This window comes from Oryza brachyantha, chromosome 7 (assembly GCF_000231095.2).
Source record: "Oryza brachyantha chromosome 7, ObraRS2, whole genome shotgun sequence".
NCBI classification, from domain to species: domain Eukaryota; kingdom Viridiplantae; phylum Streptophyta; class Magnoliopsida; order Poales; family Poaceae; genus Oryza; species Oryza brachyantha.
In genome coordinates this window covers 5,730,349-5,742,844 of record NC_023169.2, presented here as the reverse complement: position 1 = coordinate 5,742,844, position 12,496 = coordinate 5,730,349, and the positions used below count along the sequence as shown (strand labels likewise).

General features: G+C 36.6%; 1 protein-coding gene across 6 annotated transcripts; it reads left to right on the top strand.

Moving 5' to 3' along the window:
* Positions 1-2,300: 2,300 nt before the first annotated feature.
* Positions 2,301-10,192, top strand: LOC102701843 (chromatin assembly factor 1 subunit FSM-like). 6 transcript variants are annotated; one of them, XM_015839011.1, is made up of 14 exons: positions 2,735-2,804; positions 3,148-3,619; positions 3,725-3,824; positions 4,687-4,795; positions 4,914-5,013; positions 5,956-6,320; positions 6,637-6,984; positions 7,101-7,182; positions 7,244-7,381; positions 8,694-8,734; positions 8,837-9,092; positions 9,176-9,313; positions 9,390-9,435; positions 9,789-10,192. In XM_015839011.1, exons 1-14 carry the CDS (start codon positions 2,740-2,742, stop codon positions 9,935-9,937), a joined length of 2,409 nt encoding a protein of 802 aa, XP_015694497.1. In that variant the 5' UTR covers positions 2,735-2,739; the 3' UTR covers positions 9,938-10,192. The 6 variants fall into 6 exon arrangements, with proteins under 6 accessions (XP_015694494.1, XP_015694495.1, XP_015694496.1 ...); XM_006658399.2 differs by having other exon boundaries at positions 8,831-9,092; XM_015839008.1 differs by lacking the exon at positions 2,735-2,804 and adding an exon at positions 2,301-2,419 and having other exon boundaries at positions 8,694-9,092.
* The last annotated feature ends 2,304 nt before the right edge of the window (positions 10,193-12,496 follow it).

The following is a 12,496-nucleotide window of genomic DNA, read 5'->3' as shown; positions in this document are numbered from 1 at the left end:
GTTGCCACCATCGAGTGGTTGACGAGCATATGACGTAGATGACTGGCGTGGCTATTCCAATGGTTATGTCTTCTATTTCATATCCGATGGCTTAGAGCCTTTGTAGTGCCCTCTTCAAGACATATCGGGGTCTGCGATGAGGTTGGATGGTTATCGTAATTATTTGGGTTTAATTTGAGACCCCATCCATCCAGATATTTCGCGCTGACATGTCTCAGAGCATTGCACCACCTAGCCTTTGAGACTTTCTCATAAATAATTAATTAATCATGTATTAATCTATTACTACGTTTTTCTTGCTAAGACATAAGTTAACTTATGCCCCCTACCGAACGGGGCCTTAGAAGATGATCTATCTATTTTTCCCATAGAAGATGAGCCCATGTATCGAGCACTTGGTCATATATATCCTACAGGCAAGAAACATGGAGGCTCTTCTTCGTCATATTGCCGGTCGTAATATGACGTAAGATGTTTAACTTTTTTAGCTTATAATATTTGACCATTTATCATATTAAAAATTTATAGAAATATCATTTATTTTACTTGTGACTTACTTTATTATCAAAAGAACTTTAAGCACGACCTCTTATATTTTATATTTATACTAAATTATTGAATAAAACGAATAGTCAAACGTTGTAACCAAAGAAGTCAAACATCTTGTATTATGAAACGGATATAGTAATATTTTTTTTGAAAAAAAATCGCTGCCAAAACTATAATTTTGGGATACATAATCTTAAATATATAATTCTACAGTAATATAATCAAAGTACCTATATCTTTTGAAATCTACTCTTTTAAGGGCGCCAATTCGGTTTGGAAATTTTGGATTGTTTGCTTTGAAAATCCGAAGAATCCACAATTTTCTTTCGAACTTCTCTTAAATTTTGTCGAGAGAATCTAATAACACTGGGTATAATAACACTGGGTATAGTTTAGTTTTTGTTTTTCAATTAAAATGAATACATATCGTTGTTTGGTTCTAGGGTTGGGTCGGGTTATGATAGAGATAACCTATTCTTACGACTGATTTGGAGATAGACGGAATGGGTTGAATCCAGCAAAAAAATATTTCTTTCATATGCAACCTGTCAGCTAAATCGGACGTACCAAGCTAACCTACCTAGATTGAGCAACGTCGTTTGCCAGCTAAGTCTGCTCTGACGTGCGCGCTGACCATTACGGGATGGGGAGAGAAGAGGACGTCAAGCCCCTCTATGCTCTTGGACTAAGTTGGTGTTTGAGATAAGTGATTTACTTTTTAGTCTCTTGTCCTATTGAATTTTTGGATGTTTATTATAAATAGTAAACGTAAACTATTAATAAAACCCATCCATAATCTTAGACTAATTCACGAGACGAATCTATTGAGCCTAATTAATCTATGATTAGCCTATGTGATGCTACAGTAAACATGCTCTAATTATGGATTAATTAGTCTTAAAAAATTCGTCTCGCAGATTACCACTCGTTTATGAAATTAGTTTTTTATTAGTCTATGTTTAATACTTTAAATTAGTGTCCAAACATCCGATATAACATGAGGCTAAAAAGTTTAGCCCTATCTAAACAACCTAAATAGGTGCTAAAGTTGTCCATCTCATCCTACCTTCATCCTTTCTATCAAATAAAAAACCGTGTTTATCCCTCGAACTAAGGTGATATTTAGATTGAGAAAATTTTTGGGAGAAATGTCACGTCAATTGTTTGACCGGACGTCGGAAGGGGTTTTCGGACACGAATGAAAAAACGAATTTCACGGCTAGCCTAGAAACCGCGAGACGAATCTTTTGAGCCTAATTAATCCGTCATTAGCACATGTTGGTTACTGTAGCATTTATGGCTAATCATGGGCTAATTCGGCTCAAAAGATTTGTCTTAAGATTTCTTCCATAATTGTGCAAGTGGTTTTTTGGTTTATCTATGTTTAATGCTTTATTTCGGTGTCTAAAAATTCGATCTGATGTTTTTTTAAAAAAATTTTGGAACTAAACCAGGCCTAAACAAACAACTGAAGTCGTCCTATTTCAAAAAGGCAAATAGGCGTGTGACCCATCCCAAATCATCCTCAAAAACAAACGCTTCCTGAGCGCTGAGCCTAGTATAGTGGCTGGTGCAGATAGCAATTCCAACCTTGGAACGGAAAACCGGTGGCGGGAAAGACGAGGACGCCACGCGCCCTCCTCCCACCGCCCTCGTCAGTCACGCTCCCCGTCCCCCACTCCCTCCTCGAAACAAAGATCTCGGCCGTCCAACCGCTCTACGGCGCGCACGAATCTCGACGCACTCCCAAGAAAAACATCGAGAGAGGATTGCCGTGCGGTTGCTTCCTCCAAAGCCGTTTCCTTGCCAAGAATTGAGAGAGAGAGCGAGCAAAGGAGAGGGAGAGCGGGGGATTTCGCGATCAATCTGGGTGAGCCCGCCCCCGCACGTCCGCGATCCGGTTGGTTGGTTGGTTCTCGGGGCTGTGGACTGATTCTTCCGTGTTCTTGGGTTGGTGGCTTGCTTGGGATTGTCGATTTGTTTTTTTTATTTTCATTTTTGCAATTTGCAACGCACTGCCTGATCTGGTTGAAAATCTTGATGAGGGTTTTTTTGGCTCTGATGGATGTTTCTCGCTGCTTTCGATTGGTCGGCGTGGCTGAGCGAAATGCAGGCGCTTGCGGTTCTTGTCCCGGATAATTTACACCCTTTTTTTTTTTTTTGCTTTCCGTTCCTTCTGTGTTTATCTACATGTCATTTTTGGTAAGGATTTTTGTCCGCTACAACTTTGATTTTCCGAGATCGTCGCTTTCAAGGTTGGTACATTTCTTTTGTCGGTGATAGGTTTTCTGGTTTTTTCTAATCGGCTTCTTGGATGTTTTGTTGATGTGTGGTGAATGGATTTCTTGGATTGCTGAGCATACTTCATTGTCTGTTGATTACAATATTATTATCGAAGACTGCTGTTATTTGTTTTAGTGATGTATAGCGTTCTGAATATTAGTGCGAATCGGAGGGTTTTGTAATCTATTATTGCTCTCTTTTTTTTTTTGGCAAAATCTTAAAAAGAAACCTTTTATTTGTTCCTGCACAAATATTTTTTGGATTATGCCAGCATTTAATTCCATTTTTACCTAATCAAAATGGCATTTAATACAGGCCGATGGATGCTGATGAAGCAAAAGAAACAGCTACGGATGGTGCAGCCAGCGAAACTGTTTCAATGACACTTGATGTCCCTTCTGTGCATGAACCAATGCAGAGGATCAAGAAGCAGCCAAAGAGGAAAAGAGCCTTGGTGGATGAAGAAGCTTCATCTGCTGGGTTTCAGGGAGAGATTGGTGCATTGTTTGATTATTACAAGGAGGTCTCTGGTTATCAATTGAAACCAGAGGAGATTGGCTGCACGACGAATGACTCGATTATAGCTTGCTTGCTGGAGGAAAGCAATCTTCCCTATGCTAAGTTAGTGGATGAAATCTACAGAAGGATGGAGCTCCGAGATGGCGTCACAAAGTCTTTAGTCAGAAGCTCCGTGGATCACATTGGTGAGAGAATGTCATATGGGATTTCTGATATACATGATCAGGTGTTGGTGGATGAGTCTAAATCAAAGCTTTGGTGTTGGGAGGTAATAAGTGAATATTTATAGATTTCTTTCGCAGTCAGATTTCCTCACATTATCATGTTCTAAATACCAACCATTTCTGATATGTAATATGACCCTGTGGATAAGACAAGAGATTTGGAGCTATTACCTCCACAACTTCATGGGAGTTTGCAGATCAGACGTATGGCTCGGAAGCTAATCCATGAAAGGATTCTGGCTATTTCAGGTACGATCACTTTCTTTTCCCCACTCTACAATCCTAACTGGATCAAAGTATTGCTAAGTTGACAATATGCACCACAAAGTAAGAACCAAAGCTTCCTAGTTTCTTCTGTTTGTTGCTTAACTATCCTATCATTTAATCATTTCTCACGAAGGAAGATGCAGATATCCAGTGTTTAGATATGAACCTATTAATGTGCAATCAATGTAGCTTGTTCAATTAGTGTGGGTGTGCATGACTTTTTATAATATAGCAATAATGTGTACAATAATGATTAATGTCTGTTCTTTTTGAACCCTTAATCTGTTATTTGATTGTTTATCTGTCAATTATATTACCTCTATGTTTCATGTTGAAACCATTGGATATTTTTCCTCACATGCTGAATTGCTAATGATTACAAGAAAAGTCAGCAAACTCACTTTGTTTATCCTAAAGTTCAGTGATAAAAACATACTCAATACTTCTAATAAGAATTATGCGGATTTGACATGTATACCATCACAATGCTATTGTACAACCAACAGCATGCAATGAATTCAAAGTCTGTAAACTAAATTTCTATATTAGACTCTCTTAATTCTGCTTTCCCATAGTCTTGATGATTCTGTTAGTAAACAAGCTCTTTAGGGTTTAATTAACTGCTTTCTAGCTTGAATGTTACCAGTGAAACTATTAAATTTAACTAGTTCTTACAGCTGAGGTTAATGGCTATTTGTTATTTTTTAAAATGATTTAGCGTATATTACCGATATATCTACTGCATTTTAACCGGACTGCTATATTAAGTGTATGTTGCTTAACACGTGAGAGATTATGGATATGTGTACCCAGTGTTTTACTCCTGGAGATTTGTTGTTCACAGGAACTCCTAAAGTTCATGTCAATGAAAACACTGGATCTGTAAGTGCTATTCAGGATGTATTAAATCTTGACGGCATTCGCTCTTTGGTGGAGAAGTTAAAATCAGACATGTATTGTTCTTGCTTCATCTACTTCGTGACATATATACTTCTTACAATCTTACTTCATCGATATGTTTCTAAAAATTTGTATCATTACTTACTGTGGACCTTATGTTATGCCCCAAAGGGCTCAAAAGGATAGCAAAACAACAGAGAGAAGCAATTTGAAAGCTTTAAAGGAACAGACAAGGATAGACTGCCAAGTTCAAAAGGAGCAAAAGCATAAAGCAAGTTCTCACTTCACACACTTGGAAAGTTTTTACTTTTTTGTTTCCTATATTGATATTGCTTGTAGGGTGAGTCATGAAACCCAGTATGAAACCTTTGGAAATTACTAAAGTGTAAATCTATCTTGGTTCCTCTTTGAATTTGTTTTGCTCAATGTAACTTCTTTTGTTCAACAAATTCTTTTGCTCTTTTCCCCTTGTATCTATTATATTTAGTATTGTTCTTTTGTAATATAATACTATCAGTAGTGAACTAACAAATATGTGCAGAGCGCTAATTTATTACCTTATGTATCTGTTGGTGCATTATTGTTGGTATTGTCTACATTAAAATTAATTTATTCGTATTAATAATCAGTTATTTAAATGGTTACTCTTTTCATCACTACACGGACCCGATAATCTACATGGCATGAGCTCAGGAGGTGGTAATATGATATCAAACCACAATAAACTGGTTTCGCACAGTAACAGTACATGAGAGAAATAGTTAGCAAATTATTTACAAGTGAATTTAAAGTTAGTCAAAGTATGCACTACAGTTGTTCAATAAGTTTGCTTTAATACAGGTTTGTAAAAGACAGCCAGGATAATACCTGGACTTATTCTTTGCACTGAGACTAAACTGTACAACCACAAAAATTGAGTTATTCAACTTCTGTAATTGTATTGCTCTTTTGCAAGATGAAGCTTGTTTCAACATAAGTTATTGTCTATAACACCTTTATATCATTGAATTAATATTCTTTTTGCACTAACATGATATTGGAAAAATGATAGTCAGGGTAGGTTCTGATTCCAATCATTGGGACTACAAAAAAAATTTACAGTCCTTGTTGCAGTATGTGACAGCAGATGCTAGCCTCAAGTTTAGGAAGATAGCAATGATTTATCAGTATTATGTTCTATCATATCTTCTAAATATTGTCTATGACATTGCAGGAAAGGGAACTTAAGCATATCAAAGAAAAAGCGGACAAAGAAGCAAAACGTGCTGAGAGACAAAAGGCTGAACAAAATAAGCGATTAAAGAAACATCAGGAAGCAGAAAGGGAGCAGAAGAGGACAGAGAAGCAACAAGCAGAACTGAAAAGACAGGCTTGCATTCAAAAACAGGCAAACTTCATGGAGAATTTTCTTAGAGGAAGAAAGGCTGGCAGCATGGAAAGCCCTGGTAATCACCATTCAGTGGGAAGTCCACATTCTAATGTAATCAGCAAGATTGAAGATTGTGTTTCTTCAGCTACATCAGCAATGGATTGTACATTGTCTGCAGAAAATCAGTTGAGATTGGATGAAATATGGAAGTAAGTTATAAGTTACTATGTATTCATATTAGCTTTCATTCCTAATAATAATATAAATCTAGATGACACATGCTTTCTACTGTTTCTCAGATGTCAGTTAATATATCTATAGATGCTTTCAGCAATTAATCCATTTGACACTTAACATTGTGTTACTTATTGATATAAACCACTGTATCAGGTCGTAAGCTTGTTGCAGAACGTTTACAAAGTAGCTTGGGTCATACATCCACGAATTGTAGTTCAAAACTATTGTGATTTTGCAATGACATGCACATCAGATAAGAGAAAAAAATAATGTGATTATGCAATGCAGATTGCAGATTGCTGGATGGAGAAAACTCTCTCGACAGAAAAAAATATGCCGATGGGGTGTTAGGAGGAACCCTAAGATTGAGTTGTGTAAAGAGCTTAAGCTGCAAAAGTGTGCTGCAACTGCATCTTCTGAATTTATGTCAACTCTGATTAAAGAACAGTCATCTCAAATGGAACGCCCAGGAAGCCTTAATTTCTCAAAATTACTTGATGAATCGTATGGTGAGAATGGTGACACGTCTGAAACTACTAATGCTAACACACCCTCTTCGGTTTGTCTTGTAAGGAAGCTTTTACAGTTTGATAGAAGTTATAGACCAGCATACTATGGTACATGGCGAAAGAAGAGGTATGGTCGATACCTGAAAAATGAAAATTTTATTTTTTAGATGAAACACATGATTTGAACAGTTCCATTTTAGACATGCATAATAATACCACTCCTATATAAGATGTATTCTACAGCTCTGCAGTTTGTGCAAGATACCCCTTTAAGATGGATCCCCTTTTGGACTATGATGTTGATAGTGATGAAGAATGGGAAGAGGTAATCCTATCCTTTTTTTTTTCTGCTATAGAGGTAAGCCTCAATAATGGCCTTCCTGCAGGAGGAACCTGGTGAAAACCTCTCTGATTTTGACAACGATGATGAAGAGGCTATGGATGAGCAGGATTCCAAACATGATGCTGAAGAGGAAACTGATAACAGTTTTGTAGTTCCTAATGATTATCTATCAGAGGATGAGGTATAACTAGTGTCATTCTCTTCCAAACTATTTTGTTTTGCATTCATGCTACATGCACCTCTTCTGGTGCCTTTGCATTCATGCTACATGCACCTCTTCTGGTGCCTAAACTATTAAAATGCTCCTTGCCGATATTCCTCGTGTAGTTTATTCTTTTTGAATACTTTGGTTTGTTTTATCTTCACTTGAATTAGTTATCTTGTTAGCTTGACAGACTTTTGTGGATACTGTTTTTTCTCATTGGTACCCTGAAAAGGCAAATTGAAAATTCAAATAATTGTTTTGTTGATTGTCATGTTTCTAATTATCAGATTCATCAATTTCACTGATTGTGAAATGGTAATTTAAAGTTCTTAGTTTATGAGAAAAAAATGTTATTACCATCACAAATTGCTCAAGGTTTGCAAAATGCCATCATGAATACCTGAATTCATCCTAGCATGTCAAATGACCTGTTTTATCCCCAATTGTTCTGTTTTTGTTTCAATTTTATTACAAATGCCCCATATATCGTTGTCCTCTTTTATTTGTTCACCTTTCCTTTATTTTGAAATCTTAAAATCTGAATTTAACGTCAATTTCAAAATAAAGGTTTATGAAGTTAAAATATTAAAACCTGAAATAAAAATTCGCAATAGAGGAATATAATAATCTGGGACTTGAATTTCAAATTGAAAATGCTACAAAAAAAATGCCCCATATTTTCTGTTTTTAAAATTCAGTATATACTTTTGAAATAAAGTTTAATCCATAGGGATTTTAAATTAATTTTTCTTCAATTCTGACACACTATGAGAAGAACAGGGAATGAACAAAGTATGGTTTTTCCATATTTTATTTCTTTCCTAGTTGGATGCTGATGGTTCCTTTGGATGGTAAAACTTTCTCAATGGCATTTATGACATTTGTACTTTTGCACTGATATTTTGTGGCTGACATTATTTATGATAGTATTCTTAATTATTGTTATTCTTTGTGGGAACATACAATTTTCTTTGTGTAATATTATAATCAAAATTTATCACACAATTTGGAGTTCTGTAGGATGCTTTCAGATCTCTATTAATATTTTTTGACCTGAAAGTTCTTTGTTGATATTAATAGGTTATCAACAATTTTAGTGCAGAGCATATTTTGTTATCGTTATCTTGATTATATGATAAAAACCCAAAATCAACTCTAAAACTAATGTTAAAAATTTAAATTTTGGCTTATAAGCACAAGCATAAGTGAAAAGATGAGGGTGTTATTCTCTATGAAAGTTGACCTTGATACACGACTAGTTCCTCATAGACTTATTTATTTCCTGCAGGGCGTGCAATTTGAATCTGGTAAATTAGATGACACCTGCAGGTTATTGATCATTCCTGGGGTTGCAATTGAAGAACTTAATGTTGTTCTTCGACAGCAGAAGGCTCTTCATAGTTTCACTAAACATGCTCTTGACAGGGACAGGCCTTTAGTCATATACAACCTAGATCATGGGAAAGCTGACCTGCTGGATGCTGAAGATATGAATGGAATATTTAGGGTAGAGCAACTCTGTTTGCAAGCTCTCTGTATGAGAGAGTACCCTGGGGCTCCCATAATTGATATTCCTGTCAACATTACTTTGACCACGGAAGATCAGGAAATTGGTCAACCAAAGAAAAAGGGACCTAGCACACCTGTGGCCTCCAAATTAATTCCAGATTCTGACTTGCCAAAAGTTGTAAGTTGATGGAAGATAATGAAATGCTAATTTTCTATAAATTCTTATTGTAAGAGTTCCTACTAAATCATGTCGTTATGCAGGTAAAGCTTATTTCATCATGCCCTTATGGGATAAGCAAATTGGTGGAGTCATTGCATATGCAATTTCCTCGTGTCCCTAAGTTTCAATTGAAGAACAAAATTAGGGAGATAGCTGACTTTACCAATAACCGTTGGCAGGTATTTAACATTCTGCACATTTGTTTCAATTCATGTGTATATGCCTATATTACATAATAATGGTGTTGTCGAGCAGGTTAAGAAAGAAATCTTGGACTGGTGTGGTTCATCTGTTCCATTAGGTACTTATCCATCTTTTAGTGCTTTGCGGCATTTGAACATGAAGTTTTACAAGTAACTAAAAACAAGGATGTGATGTTGCTAACAGAAAATTTAGTACAGGATCATAAAAGAACAGCTCAGTAGTTAGTAGTTCCTAATAGATTTTTAACTGTAAATTGAATTAGTGCATAGTCTGATTGCTGAATGGGCCGATGTGGTGTCTGCATAAGAATAAACAGACTAAAAAGTGCATTGACTGCATTCTAACTGCCAAATTGATTATACCGTGTATTTCTTAAATGATGTGTTATCTGTTGTTGTGGTTTGCCTTCTGCTACTATCCTCTGCAGTAATACACTGCTTTTCGGTACAGATAAAGGCGTCCAAGAGATGCAGACTAATGAATCGGGAGATTCAGTTCAACACTCTCCTCAATCGGACGCTAAATTGAAGATACACAAACACCAAATTGATGCCCAAGGGTCAGGTGGCAGCACATCTCCTTCTGACCACGAGAATTGATAGACACATGCTTAAAACAACACTACACCCCACACCATTGTATATACTTAGCTTGTTAGGTTGTACAAAATACAGACAGTTTTTAAGTTTCAGACTTTGAGAGAGTAGCAAGTAGGATTTTTCTCATATAGTGTAATGCATCTAAGTCCCTTGTAGAAATGGTGGTGGTTATGTAAATAGGCTTTTACACCTCATGTCATCCTCCAAACAAAGGTGACTGTGTATGTTCTGTCATCAGAAGCTGCACTTAGTGTACCATGTGCTTCTTCAACGAACTGAATGACAGAGTGAGTATGGTCTAGATCAGACTTCCTAACCAGGAGCATAGGGGTTTCTGATAGCAAGATCTAGCAAGCTGGAGGCCGAAGAAATTACTGTATTGCATTGTAAATGTTAAACATCATGGATGGTGTTTTGTAGAACGGTTGGAGAGATAAGTGGAGACCTGGATGTCTGGTTTGGTTGGCGGGGCTGTTACTCAGGGTCAGAGCTTCTAATTAAAATTTATAGGGAGCAAAAAAAAATTGTATTTAGAGTTGATTGGGGGCTTTTCTATCATATTTATTTTTCAACCTTTGTTTAAGATCGCTAAGAACACGTATATAAAAGCTTTACCTATAAATTATTTTTAGTTGTTAATACGGTGTTGTGTCTGTGCTTAATTTCAGCGAAAAGATATGTTGTGCTCCAATGTATACGTTTTGAACTTCTATTTCTTCGTTTTGGGTGTGCAAGCTTTTTGAGCTATTAAACGAAAAGTCTGTACAAAAGTTGCTTTAAAATTTGCTAATCCATTTTTAAGTTTTTTAAGCTAAAACTTAATTAATCATGTGCTAATGTTTCGCTCTATTTTATACGCGCGGAAGGGGATTCTAACCCAACATTTGATCATAGCCTAAGATGCTTGGGCCTTGTGTAGTTTATTGTCTGGTCATATTTTAAGAGCAATTTTACGGTTTAACAAAAAGTATCTCGAGATACCGGTACCTCATGATACCAAATTATAATTATTTCTAATCGTTGGATCTAACCGCGCAAATAATTTGGTACCTCGAGGTATCGGTACTTCGAGGCACTTTTTGTTCGACCGGAGAAAATCTATACTTTTAAACTTGACCTAGTGGTGGTAAGGTAAAAAAATTAGTGTAATTGATGGCAGTAGTATAATTACATAGGTAATTTAGTGGCAAATACCTTCTCCGTTGAAAAAAAAAATCGTTTATCTAAAATGTATTGTTGATCATGATTTTTCTTCAATCTTTCATTACTATGGTTGGTTTGTCGGTGACATCGATGAAGTAGATTAGTGTTGGGTCAAAAAGGGACCGGGATAATCATTCTTCTTACTTAAATATTTCATCTCTGTCATCAAGGAGCAAAATTAGTGTTGGGTCGGGAGGAGTCAAGGGCGACCCTTGAGGATATAGGAAGATCTAGGGACAGTTGGCTGCCCTGGCACTCGATTTTTATGTTGAAGATTTCAATATTGCAAATACAAAACATCACACAAATCATGACATGCTTGGAAATAAAATTTAAATTATATAAAATTACACAAATCACATCAGTACAACACAAATCACGTCCTTTGTTTCACTTGAACCGTACCGACACGGTACCTTTTGTTTCACTTGTACAATACAGATGCAATGTTATTTTTCCCAAATTTATGATTTTTTTTTGTCTTCTGTAAAATTATCTTTTTACCTTCTCCGCCTAGGCACATGTATCGATACTTAAGTACCTTCTGTCGGATCTTTACCCTTGTTGAAATGCAAATACCGAAAAAGATTTATGTAATTTAATTATTAGTATTATGAGGCTATCATTTTGTATCTAAAATTTAAGTTGTTCCAAATAAAATTAAGCATGCATTAATTCACATTTACCAATAGACCAACTTTCTCAATCATGTCGAGAACTTCGTATTATCCTTACCTAAATCCATCAATTGATGAACGTATATAATTTATAAATGCTAGAAAGTCTTACACTGTAAAACACAGAGGGAGTAGTGTTTTACAGAATGCCTAGTTGCCCATATAGCGTACCATCTAGAAAATTATACGTCGATACGTGTGTATGAAACTATTTTTTCCGAGAGCGTATAACCACGATGCAAATCCATTCACACGACACCACACGTGCGAACATCTCGGAACACACGTTTAGGATGCCCGGGATAGGATTGGAGTGCTCTAAGCCCTCATTGCACGAGTAATAATAACGGATAATCGTCCATAGAACACATACCTTTTATCTGACGGAAAAAAAGCCGTACACTGGCTGGCTGTGGTGTCCAGACGGCCCTTGTAATGACGTCATAACACGGACGTGAAACCCAATCCAGGGCCCGGCCCAGCCCATTTAAGCCCACACAAGCAAAGATCTGGCCCATTTGTTTGATGCGTTGGGGGCCCAGGCCCATCGAAGCCCATGTTAATTAGCTCGCGCGAAATTCATAAACACGTACCAAATCGCACTCCCCACTGTGACCAGTGAGCCGTATGCTGATGGTTGAGGTGATTCCAGCCTGCTCATAAACTTGGAAACCTGTCA

Coding starts and splice junctions, on each gene's coding strand:
- LOC102701843 (XM_015839007.1), top strand. CDS start 2,740: ATGTCATTTTTGGTAAGGATTTTTGTCCGCTACAACTTTGATTTTCCG. Junction 6,321..6,636: donor AGATTGGATGAAATATGGAA/GTAAGTTATAAG, acceptor TATGCAATGCAG/ATTGCAGATTGCTGGATGGA. Junction 6,985..7,100: donor GGTACATGGCGAAAGAAGAG/GTATGGTCGATA, acceptor TGTATTCTACAG/CTCTGCAGTTTGTGCAAGAT.